The sequence below is a fragment of the Talpa europaea genome (assembly GCF_964194135.1).
Source record: "Talpa europaea genome assembly, chromosome: X".
Taxonomy (NCBI): domain Eukaryota; kingdom Metazoa; phylum Chordata; class Mammalia; order Eulipotyphla; family Talpidae; genus Talpa; species Talpa europaea.
Genome location: NC_140081.1, coordinates 95,974,286 through 95,995,105, shown reverse-complemented (window position 1 = coordinate 95,995,105; position 20,820 = coordinate 95,974,286). Strand labels below are relative to the sequence as shown.

The 20,820-nt window shown below is 50.6% G+C and overlaps 1 protein-coding gene across 1 annotated transcript in view; it reads left to right on the top strand.

Annotated features, from left to right (window-relative positions):
• Nucleotides 1–5,071: 5,071 nt before the first annotated feature.
• Nucleotides 5,072–20,820, top strand: part of F8 (coagulation factor VIII) — a gene marked incomplete at both ends in the record, with an annotated part of 59,285 nt that continues 43,536 nt past the window's right edge. The window contains 4 exons of the mRNA XM_084259064.1: nt 5,072–5,217; nt 15,232–15,353; nt 16,921–17,043; nt 18,719–18,931. Of these exons, the coding sequence (XP_084115190.1) occupies nt 5,072–5,217; nt 15,232–15,353; nt 16,921–17,043; nt 18,719–18,931 (604 nt within the window). The remainder of the gene's footprint in view (nt 5,218–15,231; nt 15,354–16,920; nt 17,044–18,718; nt 18,932–20,820) is intronic.

Genomic DNA, 20,820 nt, shown 5'->3' with positions numbered 1-20,820 from the left:
TCCGGCGGCGGCAGCGGAAGAGGGCGGGCCGGGCGCGCGCCACTCCCTCCCCACCCCCGCGCGCGGCCGCGTCACAAAGCTCACAAAGGCGTCACCCGCCTCCAGGCCCCGCCACCAGGCCCCGCCCCGCAGACGCGCCGAGCGGCGGGGGCGAGGTGCGCGTGCGCGGAAGATAGCCAGTGCTCGGAAGTGCGCACGCGCAGACAGCGTCCCCTAACCCCCTCCGCCCGGCTCGAAAGTGCGCGTCCGCATAAAGCCGCCCTGGCGCCCAGGTACGCCTGTGCGAAAAAACGCCCTGGCGCGCAGGCGCACTAGCGTGCCTGCGCCCACCTCCACGCGGCCCTTCCTTTCTGAACACCTGCTTAATGGTTAGTTTTCTAAGATAACCAAGGCGGGCCCATCGTCACTGTTCGCGTAAGCCTCCAACAGTCACTGGGCGCTCAACATCCCATTTAAAAGCACCTTCACTACCAAAAATCTTGCCATCACCCCCAACTCCTCCCAAATGCTGTAAATCAAATTCCTAAGCAGCCCCCCAAAAGGAGTCAACCCTGCCTTTCCTATCCCTCCACTGCCACCACCCTAGCCCAAGTTGCACTTACCCCCCTTCACAGGTCACGCTGTTCCCATCTTTGTCCCCCTAACAAACATCTGTTCTCTACTTGGGGCTGCAAAAATTGCTCTAACACCAAGATCCCCACCCTTCTATACTGAGCCCCCCAGCATGGCCCCCTTTGTCCACTGCTTACAGCCCAAGTTCCTTTGCTGAAATGGAACCTTAGCTTAGAATCTTTCCATGGGCTCCCTCGTGCAACACTGCAGCCCTGCCACCCTTCCCTTCCCAGGCCTGCTTCCTTTTTTCAGCCCAGCATTTGCTTCACCTTCTGCATTAGGTAAACTGCCGGGGTGTCACAGCATTGCTTCTGTCTCTCAGTGGCTGTGCTATGCCCTTTCATAACCATTTTACCACTCCATGCCTCACACTAGAGCTCTGTCCACTGTGCAATCTCATTCAGGAACACAACCAATGACCGGAGTGAAGCGCCTGGGGTGCCGTTGCTGTTGTCCACCTGTAACAGGGTATTCTAAAAAGGGGAGCGGCCATGTTCCCAGTCCCAGATACTGATGGGCAGAGCTCAGCGACCAGGGAAAACTAAAAAGGACTTGGAAAGGGAGCCAAGGAAGACAGGAAGAAGACCTGAAGTAGGCCCGTAGAGCAAAGACATGTGAAGAAGAAGCTGCATTTGCCTCTCGGACTTGGACTTGCACCAGGGACTTGAGGGACATGGAAGGAGACATTTCGAAGACCCAGAGACGTGGGGAGGTTTACCATGGTAGCCTTTATCTGAACTAGGGTTTGATTTTGCTCCTTTCTTTCCGGCCTCACTGGAAGGTGCTTCAGACATGCGGCAGGCTTTCAGGCCTCAGCAGTCTGGCTTTGGGCCAAACCTGTTGGGCTGGGCGTTCACCCAAAGTCGGCAGCTTTGGCTGCTTGATTTGGATACCATCTTCTTTCTCTTCTTTCTATTGCACATAATTATTGCACACCGATGGTATTAAAGTTCTTTCATATTGAGGCCTTACACATTTATCCCGTGATGCAGTGGATGGCAGAAGCCATTTAGAGCAGACAGGTTTGGGGCTATCGGGGTGCCCCTAGTCTGCCCGCTAATACCGCCACGGACGCTGACTCCCACAAGGCAGGAACTGGTTTTATTCATGTCTATGACATGCACGTGAAGCCGGGGCTCAGAAGCGCTCAGGTGCTAGGTGGCACTGCAGGCTGCCCAAGCCCCCACGTTCCCTTTGCCACCCATAAAGTGAAGGTAAGAACAGCGCTTCCTTGCAAACTACTCGGAATAGTTGCTGGCATAGAGCCCACGCCGGCTACAGCCTCTGCATCCTGGTGGCAGACAGAGAAGGTCTCAGCCACTTTTTGCCAAAACAGCTTCTTCTTGCTTGTTGCCCAGCTGGACAACAATCACTGATCGTCCCCAAACACATTCTTATCGGTGCAAAAGTGGCCTCTGGGTATCGTGTTGGGAACATCCAGCGCCGTGAAGGGACACTGGGGCCAGACACAGTATGGAAAGTAGAGAAGGCGGGTTTGTTGAATTACTGTGGTGAGGCAGGGACGAGGTGTTTGGCCAGTGAAAGCAAAGCTTGACTCTTGCACTCTGAGTTTGTAGGTGATGTATCCGATTTCGGCCGCGCATCTGCTGAACGGGCAGGCCCAGAGCCCCGCATCCCCCCACGGCTGCAGGTGGCCTTTCTGGCCCTGTTTCAGTAACAATCCTTGGTTCCTGTCAGAGCCGAGGTCTGAGGTGCCGGTTCCCATGGTAACCCTCTCCCCGCCCCATCTGTTTAAAACCTCCCATCCTTGTCTGCTAGGTGGGGAAGACACTGAGCTTTTAACCCTACAAACCTCAACCCTTGGTATTATCATTTCTTGTAGAAACCCAGTCAGTTTTCTTCTTCTGATTAACTCCCCACTTTGAGGCCCCGGGAAAGCCTTCACCCCCAATACACCCTCTGAGCTGATGTCGGCGGATATACCCTATACCTGTCCAAATGGCAACAACTTAAAGAGCATCAGGTAATCATGCAAAATAAATAAGGACAGAGGAGGGGAAGGTGGCAGAAAGGCGGAACCCTTGAGTCATCACTCCCTCAGGGTAAGCACCCAGAGGGGGCAGCCATGTCTGGAATGAAGGGTCTCAGCAAGGACAGGCCAGAAACCGTGGGAAAAGGAAGGAGACACAGAAGCAGTAAGTCAGGACGGTGCCCCAACAGTCCCTCAGGCGCTCCCAGCTGCCTCGGCAATGAGGGCGCTGCCTGTTCTGCAGCTCAGCAAGGGACAGCAGGTGGCCAGGGGCTGGGCCTGGCAGTGGAGAGAGCGACACAGCCATCCCGGCGTGGACCCCACGGGGCCTCAGTCTGCACTTACTGGGTGGCCGCAGGAGGCCACAGCGGGCTCGTTCAGGGCCACCAAGTGAGGTGAAGGGGCACTTAGCTGCAGCCCCCACTTCCCTGTCCTGTGTTTCTGGAAAACAACTGCATTTCAGAGCAGAGCGACTCAGCCCCTAGGCCTTACCTCACACTGGACACCGCCACTGTAAACCTCCATGTCCCTAACCCGTCGGGGGTCTGGTGTTGTGATAAACAAAACTGACCAGATCTCATCACTGTACCTGTGAATTCCTGCCCCTTTCATAAACACAAGTGGTCACATCCGTTCAGGGCCCCATCTTGAGCCTCTGCCTCCTTGAACTAGGCCCCAAGGGGAGTCTCCCCTGGACCTGCCCGCATGCCTGGGTGCACCTTCAGCCTTAGTGACGCTTCTTTCTGCCAGATCGGGGAGTGAGAAACTCTAGGGAACTGCCACAGCTGGGCCTGACCCCGAAGGGCTTCCTGGGTGCTGCTGGGGAGAGTGGGATGGCAGGAATGGCACCCGCCTCCCCACAACCTGCTCTCTTAGGCGCACCTTGAAACTGAAGAAGGTCTAATACAGCAAAGTGGCAAACACGACAGACGACTCGAGACCTCAGGGAACCTGCGGCCGCGAGGAGGAAACAGCTCTGGGGCCGCAGTGCACGGAAGACCTTGTGCCCCATCAGCGTCGCTACAGTGAAGGCAAAGACATGGACGCAAGTGCAGGGAGACGTGAACGGCTTGAGAGATGCCATGGAAGGGCACTCATTACACCATGAACATGTCAGCAAGAAAACACGAAGCTGCGGGGCGCCAAATGACCGGTGGAGGAGCTAGAATTCTGCAGAAAACTCTGGAAGCCAGGGAGCCCCAGTGGAGGAACAATGAGCTGCTGGTCATGGGGATGTGAGCACGCATGCGCACCCTGGCGGCCGACCAGCCTGAAGCAGGAAAGAAGGCGCAGCGCCGAGGGGAGAGAGTGGGAGATCTGGGGTGGAGGTGGGGATACAGATGATGAGCACGGTCGTTAAGCAGACATAGGAAAGGGAAGGCCCTGACCAGGGCTCCTGAGGCCAGAACAGACAACAGTTCCACAAAGGAGTGGATCCCCTCTCCAGAAGGGCCCCCCACCAGCACACTGCCCACCTGCTGTGCCCGCGTCTCCTCCTTCCCTTTTCCTAATAAACCTGCTCTTTTAAAATGGGACCTGCACGCGCCTGCGTCTGTGCAGTGCCTTCCTCTCCTGGTGGGCGCGCCTTTGGGTGCAAGTGCCCGTTTGTGCAGCTTTGCGCCTGTCGCTCCCGGAGCAGATACAGTGATGCAAACCTGCTGTGCCTCCATAAACTGGAAAAAAATACCTTTTTTATGCATACAAGAGCTGGGGTGTAGGCCAGAGGTGCAGGGGGGTGAGAGACAGAGTAGGGAGCAGAGCAGGCAGATCCACTGAGATCTATTACTGAGGGGAGCAGCAGGGAGACCGGAGAGGTCTGCAGCACCCTGTGGGCTGCTCCCTGGCTGGGGATCCAACTCAGGCCGCAGTGGCTGGCGAGAGTTTGATGGAGCTGAGATGTAACCTCTGCGCCCCCAAGGAGGCCCTGAAAAAATAATTTAAAGAACTGTATTATTGGGGGGGGGTGTCCCTGAGTACCTGGCACTGACCCACGCACCCGGAGAAGGCGAGGCTGAGTGGAGACGAAGGGACAGATTGGGGCCAGCAGTTGGGGCACGAAGACACAGGGGAACAGGGCGACCGCGAGGCGGAGGTTACTGCAGCTCCTGCTGGTGGCTCCAGCGTCCTGGACAACCTCTGTGGCGGCCGCTCCCCAGGGCAGGGCGTGGAGTCAGTGGGCAGCACCGTCAGGCTGCCCCTCGCGTGGCCACCCCTCCCTCTGCCTTTCCTGGAGGGCCCACCAAGTGGTCTCTGGCCAAGCCCAGTGCTCGCAGAGATGAATGGGTTAAGCTTCAGTGCAGCCTCCCCTTCCTGCCACTGCCCCAAAGGAAGCTGGGTGACCTTGCCAGCTCTGTGTGGCCACCTCTGAGCTCTTCACTACACCACTGAATGCTGACTGTTTCCTCCTGGGAACTGAAGATATTTTCTAGAAGATATTTTCCTTTTGCGCCTTTTCCTGCAGGGACAGCCATGCACGCGGCGCTCTGCGCCTGCCTCTTCCTGGGCCTCCTGCCCGGTGCCCGGGGCGCCACCCGGAGGTACTACCTGGGCGCGGTGGGCCTGTCCTGGGACTACACGCGAGGCGACCTGCAGGGCAGGCTGCACGGGGACACCAGGTAAGGCTGGGGCGCGGGGCGCAGCTGGGCTGTGTGCTCCGACCCCCGGGAGGTGCTCGGCGGGCCCTAGACACCCTCCCCGTGGCAGTCCGGCGTTTGCTTCATGGCTTTTCTTTGTCGGTTGTCGCTCTGGAAACGAGAAGGGGCGCGGGGCCGAGCCCAGTGCTGAGCTGTCGACGTCCCTGCGAGCACGCACGCCACCTGCCCCGCGTGCGTGCATGTGGGGGTTGGTTTTCCCACCTGTGCGCCTCGGCGTGCCTCCAGAAGCGTCTCGCCTGGCCCCGGCTCCTGGTGTTTGCGAGAGTTGTGTTAAAGACTCTTTTCACTATGATTTATGGTCACCGATTTATTCAGATGCCCCCCCCGCCCCCCCGCTTCAGTCCATTTTGCTTTTGTTTTCTGGCCACCCAGCCTGCAGACGTGTCGGTCGGGTCACACACGTCACGCGATGACCCTGTACTCACGGGTGTCTGCAGCAGGTCGCCTCCCCTCCAGCTCCTGGGCTGTGGCTGGACCTCTCCTCTGTTCTCTAAACACAGGATTTCCAGAAGTGTTGTGTTGGACGCTTCCTTCTTCTTCCTAATTTCCTTTTGCCTCCTTGGCTCCATCTAGTTCTCGCTTACTGAGCTGAATGCAGAAATAATTTTGTAACTTTTTTACGGTCCCTTTTGTTCTTTTTTTAAAAAAACTTATTCTATTTCTGCATGCAAGAGCTGGGGTGCAGGCCAGAGGTGTGGGGGGTGAGAGGACTCTCCAGAGACAGAGTGGGGAGCAGAACAGGCAGACGGACTGAAATCCACTGCTGAGGGGAGCCGCAGGGAGACAGGAGAATCTGCTGCGCCCTGTGGGCAGCTCCCTGGCCGGGGATCAAAGTGCTGCAATGGCTGAAGACAGCTTCATGGTGCTGAGACTAATCCCTGCACCACCAGGGAGGCCCCTCCTTTTTGTTCTTTCTGCATTCGCCCCCCCCCAGGATGAGCTCCATGCTCACGCACACTCACACACACACACACACACGTACAAATGAAGGTTTTCTCATCTATAAATGTACATCCAAGAGGGCAGGTGTATTCTAAAGCGGGAGCGGGGAGGGCGGACGCCAGCCCAGCCCCCAGCACGCTGAGAGCGGCCCTGGCAGGGTGGGCCGGAGGAGAGAGACAGCTGCCCAGTCAGAGGCGGGCCTTCGGGAGGGTGGAGCCACCTCTCCCGCTGGGCAGAGGCCCTAGGCTGGCTGAGAGACTCGCCCGCCTGGGCCCAGGCGGTGGAAGGGCTGCCAAGGAAGGCTTTCTGGCCGTCGTTTGTTTCCTCGCTCACTGACATCTAGCAGCTTCTTCCCAGGGCAAGTGGTTTCCATTCACTCTCCTCTGCACACGCGTCCTTTGCCTTAAAGCCTCGGTGTCCAGGAACCTTGGGGGGTGCCCCGCATGGCGCCATGCTTGTTTCTAACATGAGGTGCACATAGGTGCCCTTGTCCTCCTTCAATCTCTTTCTCGTTCCTGTTGATCTTCCTTTAAAGATATGAAATAAGAATGTTTATATGGAAATCTTTGCATATCGTAACACGCATTCAAATAGAAGCCATCACCGTTCGCACTCCCTGTGACCGAGGGCTCCCGATTTCTAGGAGGTACTCATTTGCCACAAAAACATTACTTTTTATTGAGATAAATTGACAGCATTGTATTAGTTTCAGATGCACAGCAATATTCTGAATAGGACGCTTACACGGCAAGGTGATCACCGCGGCACAGCCGAGTACCTGTGGTAGCACAGAATCCTGCGCTGGTTTCTCATCACAGGAGAGTTTTAAGACTCAGTTTCAAACCAAAGCCTATAGATGGGATATGCTGTTTTCTTTTCTTCCCCACCACCAGCCCTTACCCCCTGACCCTTCCTCCTCTCCCCCGACCCCCACAAGCTCACTTCATTCACTAGCTGTTATGAGACCTTCGCTCTGTTGAATCATCTGCTGAGTCAATGTCTAATATTTGTCTTTGTTGTTGTGACTTGCCTTACTGTGCACCATTCCCCTGAAATCGCTCCACTTGTTGCAAACGGCAGCGTTTCCTCTTCCCTTGCGGCTGAGGAGAGTCCCACCGCCGGCTGTCCCACCTCCTCTTAGCCCAACACATGTTCGGCGTGGGGCCTGCTGCCAGGCCCTGCTCACGCACATCGTGCCGCAGGAAACACGTCGGTGCAGGTCTGTGTTGGTGGCTTCAGGCTCTGGCTAGATGTCCAAGACTGGGATCACGGGTCCTGTGCTACTGCCATCTTTAGTTTTTAAGGTTAACCCAGATGGCCTTCCAGAATGTCTACACCAGTTTATACTCCACTAGCAGAGCAGGAGCGCTCCTCCGTACCCTCTGCCACCTGCATGGTCACAGGTGGGCAGGCGAGTGCTCAACAGGATGTCTTGTTAATCTACTTAAATTTCCTACCACGGTGTAAAAGCTTTTTAACTTGAGGTCATCCCAACTGTTTGTTTTTGCTTTTACTTCCCTTGCCATAGGATCGAGTCTCCATAAGCATCTATCACTGGTGCCATAGAACGAGTCATTAACTTTTCTTTTATATCTTTTATTGTTGGAGATTTTAAATCTAAATCTTGAATCCACTGGGAATTTATTCTTGTGCATGAAATTAGAGACAGTGATCCCACCTCATTCTTTTTTACATGTGGCTGTCCAGTTTTCCCAGCATTATTTATTCAGTAGCTTCTCTTTTCCCATTACATGATTGTGGCTCCTTTATCATGAATTAGTATTGCTACATACATGGATTTACTTCTGGATTTTCAATTTTGTTCCACTGACCCATATATCTACTTTTCTACCAGTATCATATTGGTTTTTTGTTTGTTTTTTTTTTAAATAGAGGCATGTTTTATTTATTTATTTATTTGTTTGTTTGTTTGTTTGTTTTGTTTTGTTTATACAAGCACGGGGTACAGTCAGAAGCGCGGGAGGGTGAGAGAATTCACCAGAGCCAGAGCGGGGAGCAGAGCAGGCAGAAGGACCGAAGGACACTGCTGAGGGGAGCAGCGGGCGGCAGGAGAGGTCTGCACGCCATGTGGGACCCTCCTCCAGTGGCCGGGGAGCAGCCGGGGATGGAACTGGCGCTGCAGAGGCCGCGGGCAGCTTTGCAACCCAGCGCTCAACTGCTGCGCCACTGGGGAGGCCCCCAGTATCATATTGTTTTAATAACTGTTGCTTTATAGCGTAGTTCAAAGTCAGGTAATGTGATGCCTCTGTTACTCTCCTTTTTTCTCAGAATTGTCTTTGCTATTCAAGATCTTTTATAGTTTCATATAAATTTCACTATTTTTGTTCAATTTATTTGAAGAATATCATGAGTAGTTTGATGGAAATTGTGTTAAATTAATATATTGCTTTAGGTAGAACAGTCATTTTGATTATATTGAAATATAGCACGGGCTATATTTCTGTCTCTTTAGATAGCTATCCAAGTCCTTTAATAACATCTTGTAGTTCTCATTGTGTAGATCCTTCACCTTCTTGGTTAAGTTGATTCCAAGGCTTTTCATTCTTTTTGAAGTGATAGTGAATGGATTTATTTTCTTAAGTTTTTGTTGTTCTCATTCATTTTTTATATATTAAAAAGCTGCAGATTCTTTTATGTTGATTTTGTCACCTGGCACTTTGCTACATTCATCTCGTTTCTAGTAGCTTTTGGGTGGAGTCCTTAGGATTTTCTATATATAATATCATGTCTTCTGCAACTGGTGATAGTTTCTCTTCTTCTTTTCCAACTTGGGTTCCCTCTATTTCCTGTTGTTGTTGTCTGATTGCTGTAGCTAAAATCTCTGACACTAAGTTAAACAGAAGTGGTGACAGTGGACACCCTTGCCTTGTTCTTGATCTTAAAGGGAAAGTTTTCAGTTTTTCACCATTAAGTATTATATTGGCTGTTGCTTTGTAAAGATGGTGTTTATTATAGTGAGGTAGGTTCCTTCTATTCCCACCTGGTTTGGAGTTTTTATCATAAATGGTGCTGAATCTTACCAAATGCTTTCTCTGCATCTATCAATATTACCATATGATTTTTATCTTTACTTTTGTTGATACAATATAATACTTTCATTGATTTACATTTATTAAACCATCCTTGCTCCTCTGGGATAAATTACACTTGATCATGGTGTAGAATCTTTTTGACATGCTGTTGAATTTGACGTGTTGGTACTTTGTTGGAAGATTTTTGTGTCGATGTCCATCAGGGATATTGGTCTGTAATTTTCATTTCTTGTGTTGTCTCTCTCTGGTTTTCTATTAAAGTAACATTGGCATTATAAAATGTATTAGGGAGTTTTCCCTCTTCTTGGATTTTTATAAATAATTTGAGCAAGATGGGTATAGGTTCTTCTTTAAAGGTTTGATAGAAATTCATTTGTAAAGCTTTCTGGCCCTGGGCTTTTGTTTTGGGGGAGATTTTTTTTTTCCTGCTTCAGTTTCCGTGCTTGTGATTAGTTTTTTTTAACTCTTCTGTTCCTTCCTGGCTTAGTCTTGGTAAATTATTTTGATCTAGAAATTGGTGGATTTCTTCAAGATTGTAGAATTTATTGGTGTATAATTATTCATAATAATCTTGTATTTCCATGCTGTCTGTGGTAATTTTTCCTGTTTCATTTCTGATTCTTTTTATTAATGTTTTCTCTCTTATTTGTTAGCCTAGTACTGGTTTATCTATTTTGTTTGACTATTTGTAGAAAAGAACCAACTCTTTGTTTCATTGATTTCTTTGTATCACCTTTTTGATTTTTACTTCATTTATTTCTGCTGTTACTTTCATTATTTCCTTCCTTATGCTGACTTTAGGTCTTGTTTATTCCTCTTTTTCAAGTTGCTCTAAGTGTAGTATTAGATTGTTTATTTGTAATTATTCTTTTTTTTTAAAGATTTATTTTTATTTATGCATATAAGAACTGGGGTCTAGGCAAGAAGTGCGGGGTGGGGCGGGGGCAGGTAGGGGGGTGGGGTGAGAGGATTCACCAGAGACAGAGTGGGGAGCAGAACAGGCAGATCCACTGAAATCCACTGCTGAGGGGAGCAGCGGGTGAGACAAGAGAGGTCTGCTTGTGGGTCAGCCACCTGGCAGGGAATTGAACTCAGACCGCAGTGGCTGGCGATAGCTTGATAGCACTGAGACTTTAACCCCTGCTCCGCCAGGGAAGCCCCTATTCTTGTTTCTTAATGTGAACCTGTTCTACAATTATCTTCCCACTTAAGACTGCTTTTGCTGCATCCCACACATTCTGGTAACTGGTATCCTTGTTTTTGTTAGTCTCAGGTATTATTGATTCCGCAATATTAATGACCCTTAACTAGTGGTCTGTATGATCATTAGCCAGGTATCCAATGGAACAATTAGGCAGTTATCCATCAATGTTGGATATTAATAATTATAATTGAAATAACTAATTAATATATTGTGCCTTATGTTGTAGTTTCCCGGTAGCATGCAGCCTGAGGCATAGTGAATAATGGTCTGAGTGTAAGATTGAATGGAGGAAATGATTCATTTGTTATCCAGCTTTTTTCTTGTAGAAGTAGTCATGTGTTTACCAGGCAAAGGTTGATAGCATTTTTATTTTGATGATGCAGTCTTATGGTCTAGATTATTTTGATACTGATTAACAGGATAAGCTGACTCTGGACATATCCTGACAACCTCTGCCAAGGTTTGAAATAAACATCTGGGAAATTCAGTTTTCTATTATCTATTCCTGCAGCTGCTCAACTTCCAGTAAGGGTCAGGGAATATAACAGGTTTACTGATTGATTACAGATAAAATGTGAAAGAACAGTTCATGTCAAGGACATTGTTGCCAAACAAATTTGGCAAGATGTGTATGTCAAATCCCAAGGGAAATCCACAAACAAAACCCCCCACAACAGTCAGTAAAACCCATGAGCCCTGGAACATTTTGTCACTTACTGTGCAGATTACCCTGAAGCTGAGACAGGCAAATAAATCATGTCTGTGCTGCAGCACAAAGCAGTCTCTCTACTGGGGCTGGTGTCGAGGCGCCTCTGAAAGAGATGCATACAGCAGGTGGTGCTGATGCCCTTGGGAGTGTCTGCATTGTCCCTTCGACCAGGGGCCCACTCTGATCCTCAGCCCTCTTGATTTGTGCTTCTATGCCTTCTGTTTGTCCGTCTTGTTTCTCGGGCTTCTGGTGTTTCTGTCTTCCCACAGAGGGAGGAAAAAAATGTGTTTCTGGGCACCCTTGGTCCAATGAGGCCTAAGAAACAGCTGTTGCACATCTAGTTCTATGTCTTTTAAAACCTCCTTTTCTAGGAATACTACCAAATATGTTCTACGAAGCCAACATGACACTAATACCAAAACCAAAGACAGCACAAAAAAAGAAAATTACAGGCCAATCTCCTTAATGCACACTGATGCAAAAATCCTCAACAAAATCCTTGCCAACAGAATACAACAATGCATCAAAGGGATAATACACCACGATCAAGTGGGATTCATCCCAGGGGCACAAGGATGGTTCAACATACGAAAATTGATCAGTGTAATCCAACACATCAACAAAAAGAAAAATAAAAACCATATGATCATATCAATAGATGCTGAGAAAGCATTTGACAAAGTCCAACATCCATTTATGATGAAGGCTCTTGAAATTCTCGAGATAGAAGGAACATACCTTAACATGATAAAAGCCATATACGACAAACCCACCGCCAATATTATTTTCAATGGCGAAAAGCTGAAGGCCTTTCCTTTAAGATCAGGAACAAGACAAGGATGTCCTCTCTCACCACTGCTCTTCACTATAATACTGGAGGTCCTAGCCAGGGCAATAAGACAAGAGAAAGACATCCAAGGAATCCAAATAGGGAAAGAAGAAGTCAAACTATCACTATTTGCAGATGATATGATAATATACATAGAGAACCCTGAAAACTCCACAGAAAAACTACTCGAAATAATCAACCAGTTCAGTAAAGTAGCAGGATGCAAAATCAACACCCAAAAATCAGTAGACTTCCTATACACAATCAATCTGAAGAAGAAGGAATCAAGAAAACCATCCCTTTTATAATTGAAACAAAAAAATCAAATACTTGGTAATAAACCTAACAAAAGAGGTGAAAGACCTATACAAAGACAATTATAAAACACTGTTAAAAGAAATAGAAGAAGACACAAAGAAATGGAAAGACATCCCCTGCTCATGGATTGGAAGAATTAACATTATCAAAATGTCCATCCTACCAAAAGCAATATACAGATTCAGTGCTATTCCAATAAAAATCTCAATGACATTCTTCAAAGAAATAGAACAAATACAGATGAAATTCATATGGAACCACAAAAAAACACAAATAGCCAAAGCCTTACTGATGAAAACAAAGGAGAAAGGAGGTATCACACTTCCAAACTGCAATTATTATGGCTACAAAGCCATAATAATTAAAACAGTTTGGTATTGGAACAAAAACAGACACACAGACAAATGGAACCGAATAGAGAGCCCAGAAATAAAACCACACTTATATGGACAACTGATCTTTGACAAAGGAGCAAAGAACACGCAATGGAACATGGACAGTTTGTTCAATAAATGGTGCTGGGAAAACTGGACCCCCACATGCAAAAAAATGAAAGTAGAACACTACCTCTCACTGTGCACGAAAATCAACTCAAAATGGGTAAGAGAACTGGACATAAGACCTGAAACCATAAAATATGTACAAGAAAATATAGGTAAAACACTACAAGGCATACATCGCAATAACATATTTAAAGACTCATCACTCAAAGCAAAGAAAGTCAAGGAAAAGATAAACACCTGGGATTACATCAAACTGAAAAGCTTCTGCACAGCAAGAGACATTAAGCAAAACAGAGACACCCCAATGATTGGGAAAAAAATCTTTGCACTCCATGCAACTGATAAGGGACTGATCACAAAGATATACAAAGAACTCACATGACTCAACAAACAAAAACAAAATAAACAATCCAGTCAAGAAATGGGCAGAAGGGCCTCCCCGGTGGTGCAGCAGTTGAATGCTGGGTTGCAAATATGCCCGCGGCCTCTGCAGCGCCGGTTCGATCCCCGGCTGCTCCCCGGCCACCAGAGGAGGGTCCCACATGGCGCGCAGACCTCTCCTGCCGCCCGCTGCTCCCCTCAGCAGTGTACTTCGGTCCTTCTGCCTGCTCTGCTCCCCGCTCTGGCTCCGGTGAGTTCTCGCACCCTCCCGCGTTTCTGACTGTACCCAGTGCTTGTATAAATAAATGAATAAAAATAAATAAATCTTTGAAAAAAAAATGGGCAGAAGAACTTAAAAGACATTTCTCCAAAGAGGAAATGCAAACGGCCAACAGGCAGATGAAAAAATGTTCAACATCCCTTATAATCAGGGAAATGCAAATCAAAACCACATTGAGCGCCTCCCCTGGTGGCGCAGTGGTTGAGCGCTGGGCTGCAAAGCTGAATGCAGCCTCTCCAGTGCCAGTTCGATCCCCGGCTGCCAGCAAGGGTCCCACTTGGCATGCTGGACCTCTCCTGCTGCGCCCGCTGCTCCCCTCAGCATTGTGTTTCGTCAGTTCTGCCTGTTCTCTTCCCCGCTCTGGCTCTGGTGGATTCTCTCACCCTCCCGCGCTTCTGACTGTGCCCAGGGCTTGCATAAATAAATAAATAAGTAAATTTTTTTTTAAAAAAACACATTGAGATACCACCTTACACCAGTGAGAATGGCACTTATCAAAAAAACAAGCAATGACAATGTTGGCGAGGATGTGGTGAAAAAGGAACCCTCCTGCACTGCTGGGGGGAGGGCAAACTGGTCCAACCACCGTGGAGAGCTGGCTGGAGGTTCCTCAGTCTACTAAAAATGGAGCTATCATACGACCTGGCAATTCCAGGCCTAGGGATCTACCCAAGGACAAAAACACATTGATTCAAAAGACCACCTGTACCCCTATGTTTACTGCAGCACTATTTCCAATAGGTAAAACCTGGAAACAACCCAAATGCCCAAAAATAGGTGACTGGGTCAGGAAGATGTGGCATATATACACAATGGAATATTAGTCAACAATCAAAAAAAGATAAACTCATGCCATTCGCAGCAACGTGGATGGAGCTAGAAGGAATGATGCTCAGTGAAATAAGCCAGAAGGAAAAAGAAAAATATCGGATGGTCTCACTCATAGCAGGAATACAGGGGAACCAAATAAGACATCAGTGTAAAAAATACTAACAGCTCAAAAGACAGCAAAGCAAAAACAGACAATGATAAACCAGAGACATCCTGCAGGGGCGGAGGAGGGAGAGGAGGGAGAGGGAGCGGAGGGAGGGAGGGAGGGGCGCAGGGGACTGAGGTGAGGGTGCCCGGGTGCCCTGGGGAAGGAGATTCTATGGGGACGACACCTGAGGGGGTGGGGGGAAGCAGATATTGTTTAAAAATGAACAACGATGTAAAAAAAAGAGAAAAGAAAACCTCCTTTTCTAAAAAAAAGACAAAACTTGCAGGCAAAGCATAGATTGGAGACAGACCGCAGGGGAGGGGTGGGGGGGACAGTTCAGGGGTGGGGGGACCTTCATGGACACAGGCTCTAGCAGGTCTCCACCAGCACAGTCTTCACCAGAAGGTCATTTTGTCCTGCAGCCACAGGAAGGGATATATCTGAGTACATGCTGGCCACACGGTAACAGCCTGTACTTGGTGACAGTCACAGATGACGCTCAAGGAGCCTGTAGCTTTGCACAGTCTTGTTTGGCTCATGTATGAGATTTTCGGGTGGATCTTTTGCCATCACCCTCGTGTGCCAGAAGGGACAAGGGCAGCCACCCCACCGTGAGGCCTGGGCATGGCCATCTACAGCAGGGACTCACGCACAGCCGGCTCCAGCTCCTTGTTACCAATAGAGGCGGCGGGATGGGTACGTTTCTTCAGGCTGCTTTTCAGAGTCAGTTCAGAGAAGGGTCCAGCAGAAGGAATGCCTTCCACTTTCTCCATGCAGGTCTGCTCCTGCAGCGCCAGGGCCTTCTCCCGGCAGCTCCGTGCTCGCCTACAAGAAGACTGTGTTTGTGGAGTTCACGGATCACCTGTTCAGCAGAGCCAAGCCCAGGCCTCCCTGGATGGGTAATGGACACTGCTGGCTGCTTGTCTGGTTCCCAGCGGGGCCTCCCCGCCCTGGGGCTGCTGCTGGCTGCTGGCCGCCCTCGCCCTCACCGTGCCCCTGGGGGCTGCACGGCTTTTTGCTGGGTTTGCCTTTTCTGCTGCTCCTCTGGGTGTTACACTCCCTGGGTTTTCGATCTGGTTCATCCTGCTCTCTCTGTCCATCTACTTCCCAGCTGATCCCATCCAGTCTCGTAACCTAAAATACCATGTATGCGCCAGTCACACCCACGTCTATGCAGTCAGCTCAGCAGGCTCAGGTGTCAAAGGAGCAGGCCGTGAGCCGTTGACAGGAGCGATTTCCTGCCTCGGAGCCATCACTGAGCTTTCTTTGTGAGAAGCCTCCCCAGAGCACGCAGAAGCACTCGCTTGGGTCGCGGTTCCACAGTTCTGAGCCCTCCTGTCAAGCCTAGTGAGGGAGGCCAGAAGTTCCGGGGACGAGAGTTGTCTCGAAAGACCCCAGAGAGGGCTTCCCGCCAGGGCTAGGTGACCCCAGCAGAGACGGTCTGCCAGCAGCAGAAACAGAGGCGAGCTCTGGAGACAGCAAGGTGGGCTGCAGTGTCCCGGTATTGGTACCGAGAGTGTCCAAAGAGCTCGTAAGTAAGGGCCCCAGGAAAGGAAGAAGTCACGTGAGCACACCCCCCCCCCACCCCCGCGTTGTCAGAGGCCCGGGACGGAAGGACCTAGATTGCAGGGACGTCAAAAGTTCGACGTTCGACTGGACAGGAGTCAGTAGGGTCGAGAAATGGCAGTTCCTTCACGGAGGTTGCTGGAAAGATCTGAGGTTCTTCAAAGGGCAAGAAAAGGAAATTGCACACAAACGAGGAGAAATGAAGCCATTTCTAGTTCATTCAATAAACCCCTGTCCACACCTGATGCGCGCTCGCGCGCTCTCTCTCTCTCTCTCTCTCTCTCTCTCTCTCTCTCTCTCAGCCTTCATTTTCTTTTCAATTCCCCAAGTCGTGGCCCGAGTCCGAGTCCTGAGTCCTCTCTACTTATCTTCTACCCGCAACGTCCAGCCCATCGCCACGTCTGTTGGCTCTTCCTCGGAGGCAGGCCGCGAGTCTGCGGCTTCTTGCAAGTTCCCAACCCACCCAAGCGGCCGTAGCTGCACAGGTCCCGCGTGTGATGCTCCGGGCGGCCGCTGCGGCCTGGCTGTGCACGACCCGCTGGCCCATCCCCCTGCACCTGAGCGTGGGGGAGCCCCACGCCGTGCGCCGTCGTCCTCTGCTTGCCGGTCCTAGCCGATCTGCGCAGCTCTTGCTTCCTTCTCATTACTCACGTCTCTGCTCCAGTGCTGCCTCCTGCCTCGTCATCTCTAGCGCAGCGCCATCTTCTACGGCATTCACAGCAACCCGAGGTCTTGCTGTTTGCCTTCGTGTCCCATGTCCGTGAATCCGCTCCCACCATCCTGCAGCTCAGGGCCCAGGGCAGTTCCTTGGCAACACTACGGGCTTAGCTATTCAATGAGTGAATGCGTTGCATGAACTGCCAGAAACCTGTCCCTTTGGGGGACACCCCGCTCCCGCAGGTCTGCTGGGTCCAACCATCCGGGCTGAGGTTTCTGACACAGTGGTCGTCACACTTAAGAACATGGCTTCTCACCCTGTCAGTTTGCACGCTGTGGGGCTGTCCTACTGGAAAGCTTCTGAAGGTGAGTCAAACACCCTCCTGTTGTTCTCTCGTCCTGGAGACGGCAGGGCACACTGTGCATGCAGGGGCCCAGCGCTGTGTCTGCAGTCACATCGCTCCTCTTCTCCACAACTTACCCAGGGATAATAATAGTAACAGTAACGACTGGCATGTGTTCAGCATGCGGTCATAAGCTTGTGTAACTGGAAAGCTCCACGCAGTCAGTCGGGCCCGACTGGACCCAAGGAATCCAGTGATGCCCCCACCCTCTAACTGAACACCATAGCTGTCCCCAGCACGACTAGAACGTGAACATCTCAAGACGGAGGCAGTGTCCGTTTTTTTATTTTGAATCCTAGCGAGTGATCTGGCCCCTAGCTGGTAGTCAATGCTCAGCCAGAAGTGGGATCCAGTAGGCAGCAGTTACCCTACAAGTAGACGTACCCTCATGCCCCCGCCCCCAGGAGTTGCTTCTTCAAGTGCAACCTGCCACAGTGGTTGGCGAGCAGCTGATCCAAGAATCCAGCCTCCCTGGTGACAGTTGAATGGACCAGAGGCGGTTGCCCTACCTGAGCCAGGTCTAGGAAAGGAATTCCTTCCTACAGGGTTAAGCATGTGAGAAAGGCCCCACTCTAACCACGTCAGCCTGCAGTTTGGGGACGAGAGCCACGTATGGCAAAGCCAGGATCCACTACTCCATGGATTCCTCGTGGCCCCTTAATATTTGCGTGACTCCTGCAGCGACGCCCACCCCAAACAGCTAGCGACATGGCCGACACAGAGCCCAGCCCTGGCTCTCTTACGCCCACATGTAATTGGAGCATGAAATCCGGGAAGTTTTTCCAAAGATTGGTGCAGAAAATGTTGGTGAGAGAGCAAACTTTCGCAGCCCCAACTCTGAGAGCCGTCAGAACAGCAAGCACTGGAGCCTTCCTTCCAGGCCCCGCAGCGGCCTCCCTTGCGAACCCCGAGTGGGACCCAACATAGTAGCCGGGAGCCCTGGTGGCCACTGAGCTGGACCACTTCTTTTCACGTTTCTACTGGCATCACTCCAGCGCCTCATTTCATACCTGCTGGCCTGGGTTTCCTCAGTCGGCGGAAAGCCAGGTCCAGTCCTGCCCACAAGGGAAGAATTCTGGGCTGGGCCACTTACACTGGAGTCCTCAGCACTCAGCACACAACACAGCACTCCGGTCAGGGAAGGGCCTAGGAAGGGTCACTTCCCGCACCGCAGGACAAGCAGTCAGAGTGCCTGACCTCTTGTGGCGTGTGACTTCCTCCTTGCAGACCTAGGGGAGACCTTTCCGGGAAGCGTTGTCATTTCAGTGCAAGTTTAATTAGGCGCCCTGTTCGCCCTTGGGTGTCAGGCCACAGAGCCTAAAAATCCCACTTCCTCCACCTCCCTGAGCCCAGAAACCTTCAGCAATCAGAGAATCTGGGCCCAAGGACATCCCAACCTCTGCTGAGTTGAACTGACCTGAGTCAGGTAAGAAGACGCAAGCGCAGAGTCCGCTCTCAGCGCGTGTTTGCCTCTGTCCCCCACCCCGCCGGCGCCTGCGCCTCTCCCCACTAGAGCTGCGGATTCGCGCTGCTCCAGATTAACTTGCAGAAAGACCGTCTCTTGTGTAGTCTCCTGGTGTCACTGAGCTCGAGAACAATGTGTAGGGAAAGGCCCATTTTATTCCTCCTTGTTCCAGGGGCTGAATACGAGGATCAGACCAGCCCGAAGGAGAAGGAGGACGACAAGGTGGCCCCTGGACAAAGCCATACCTATGTCTGGCGGGTCCCGAAGGAGGGCGGCCCCGTGGCCTCCGACCCACCCTGTCTCACCTACTCGTATCTCTCTCACGTGGACCTGGTAAAAGACTTGAACTCGGGCCTCATGGGAGCCCTGCTGGTGTGTAAAGCAGGTGAGTGAGACAACAGGATGGCGGCGCTTCCTCCTCGTTGTTGCATCACTCGTTGTCCACCTGCACTCTTCATGGTGCAATCAGCCCTTTTGGGTTCCAGTTATCTATTACTGCTTCACCCACAATGTAGCAGTTTTCAAGGGCAACAGTCACTGACTGTTTCTCGGGGTCTCTCGTGACATTGAGTCAAATGCTGCCGGGAGTGCAGTCCTTTGAGGGTGACAGTGCCATGAGCCGCCTGCTCGTGGGAGATTCAAGGGGCTGGGCTCTCTGCATCTTTTAATGAATTTTTAAAAAGCCACAAAACTTTTAGGAACCAGCAGAGAATCTTCATGGCCTCAGGTTATTAGAAGACACCAAAAATCCATTAGAGTCATACAAAAGAAAAATGTTAAATTTGGCCTCATTGAATTATTTTGCTTTGTAAAAAACATTTTTGAAAACACTGGTAAGAGACTGAAAAAATACAGCCAGTGAAAAGCTATAGACCGGGAGAAACAGCTGCCAAGCTCCAACGTGGCAAGGGACATGTCCGCAATAAAGTTTTGTGGCTTTTCATTATACATCGAAAGTTTTATAAAGGTCAGTTTCACTATTTGATAATTTTTTAAATAAAATAAAAAGAATTAAAATTTTTGAGACAGCTTTACCTGAATGTCACATTTGTATGGGTGAGGAGTTCCAAACTATTCGTGAAGCTTGGTGTCTCCAGATTTTTTAAGCCAGCTTCTGATCAAGACGGTACTCTTGGCAACTTTTTCATCTGCCATCTCAAACTTGACCCCTGCTGAAAACCATCAGCGAAGACGGTGAGCAGAGAGAGCTGGACAGGCAGAGCCACGCTGAAAAGTCAGGTCCGTATCCCTGTGGCCCAGAAGCCAGGTACGCAGAGGCACGGACTGGCGGGAAGCCCCCATGACAGTCAGGCTACCTGTTCGGTGGTGGCCGTGGGCAGTGTCTCCCCCAAATTCCGTTCTAGTGCTTTCGAGCAAGGGAACAGTGATCACCACACCGTTAGCTGCAGCAACCAGAGAGCAGCAGCATAAAGCTCAGATTTAGTGGTGTGAGGGAAAGAGCCAGGTGAGGAGGATTAACTTAACCAAGAAAGGAAACTAGAGGGGCCTCCCTGGTGGCACAGGGATTAGTCTCAGCTCTCAGCTGTTGCCAGCCACTGCGGCCTCAGTCCATCCCCGGCCAGGGAGCTGACCCACATGGCGTGGCAGACCTCTCCCTTCTCCCCGCTGCTCCCCTCAGTGGTGGATTTCAGTTGGTCCGTCAGTTCTGCTCCCCACTCTGTCTCTGGGGAGTCCTCTCACCCCCCACACCTCTGGCCTGTACCCCAGTTCTTGTGTGCATGAATAAATGTTTATAAAAAAAAAAGAAAGAAAGGAAACAAGTTAATACAGGTCTTGGGGGAGGGTGAAGAATGTTGAAGAGGTTGTGCGAAGGGAGAGGCACGCACACGCGGTGGGGCTGGCAAGGACCCCTCTCCCTGGAAAGCCAAAGTTAACATGGGTTGCGCTGAGACGCCACCCTCTGAGCTCAGGCCCTGTGTCCTGCAAAGCCTGACGCGCACACGCATTTCGTCACCTCCTTAGTCCAGGCGACAACGTCAGCAGAGCGGGGCGTGACACTCACAGCTGTCCGCATGGCCATATGCGAGCTTCTTTTCAGGTGTGGACACAGCTGGCTGCTGTGGGCAACTGGCACTGCGCTCATAGCTTTTTGTTTTGTTTGTTTACAATCGCAGCAGTTTAGAAAAACGCTAGCAGAGGAGGACATGCTCCGTAGTGTTTGCCTCTGTTGCGCGTTTTGCAGGTGCAGTGTGAGTGGCCTTGTCACTTTTCTATTTGTTCCGGACACGTACGACATATCATTAAACGGACTCA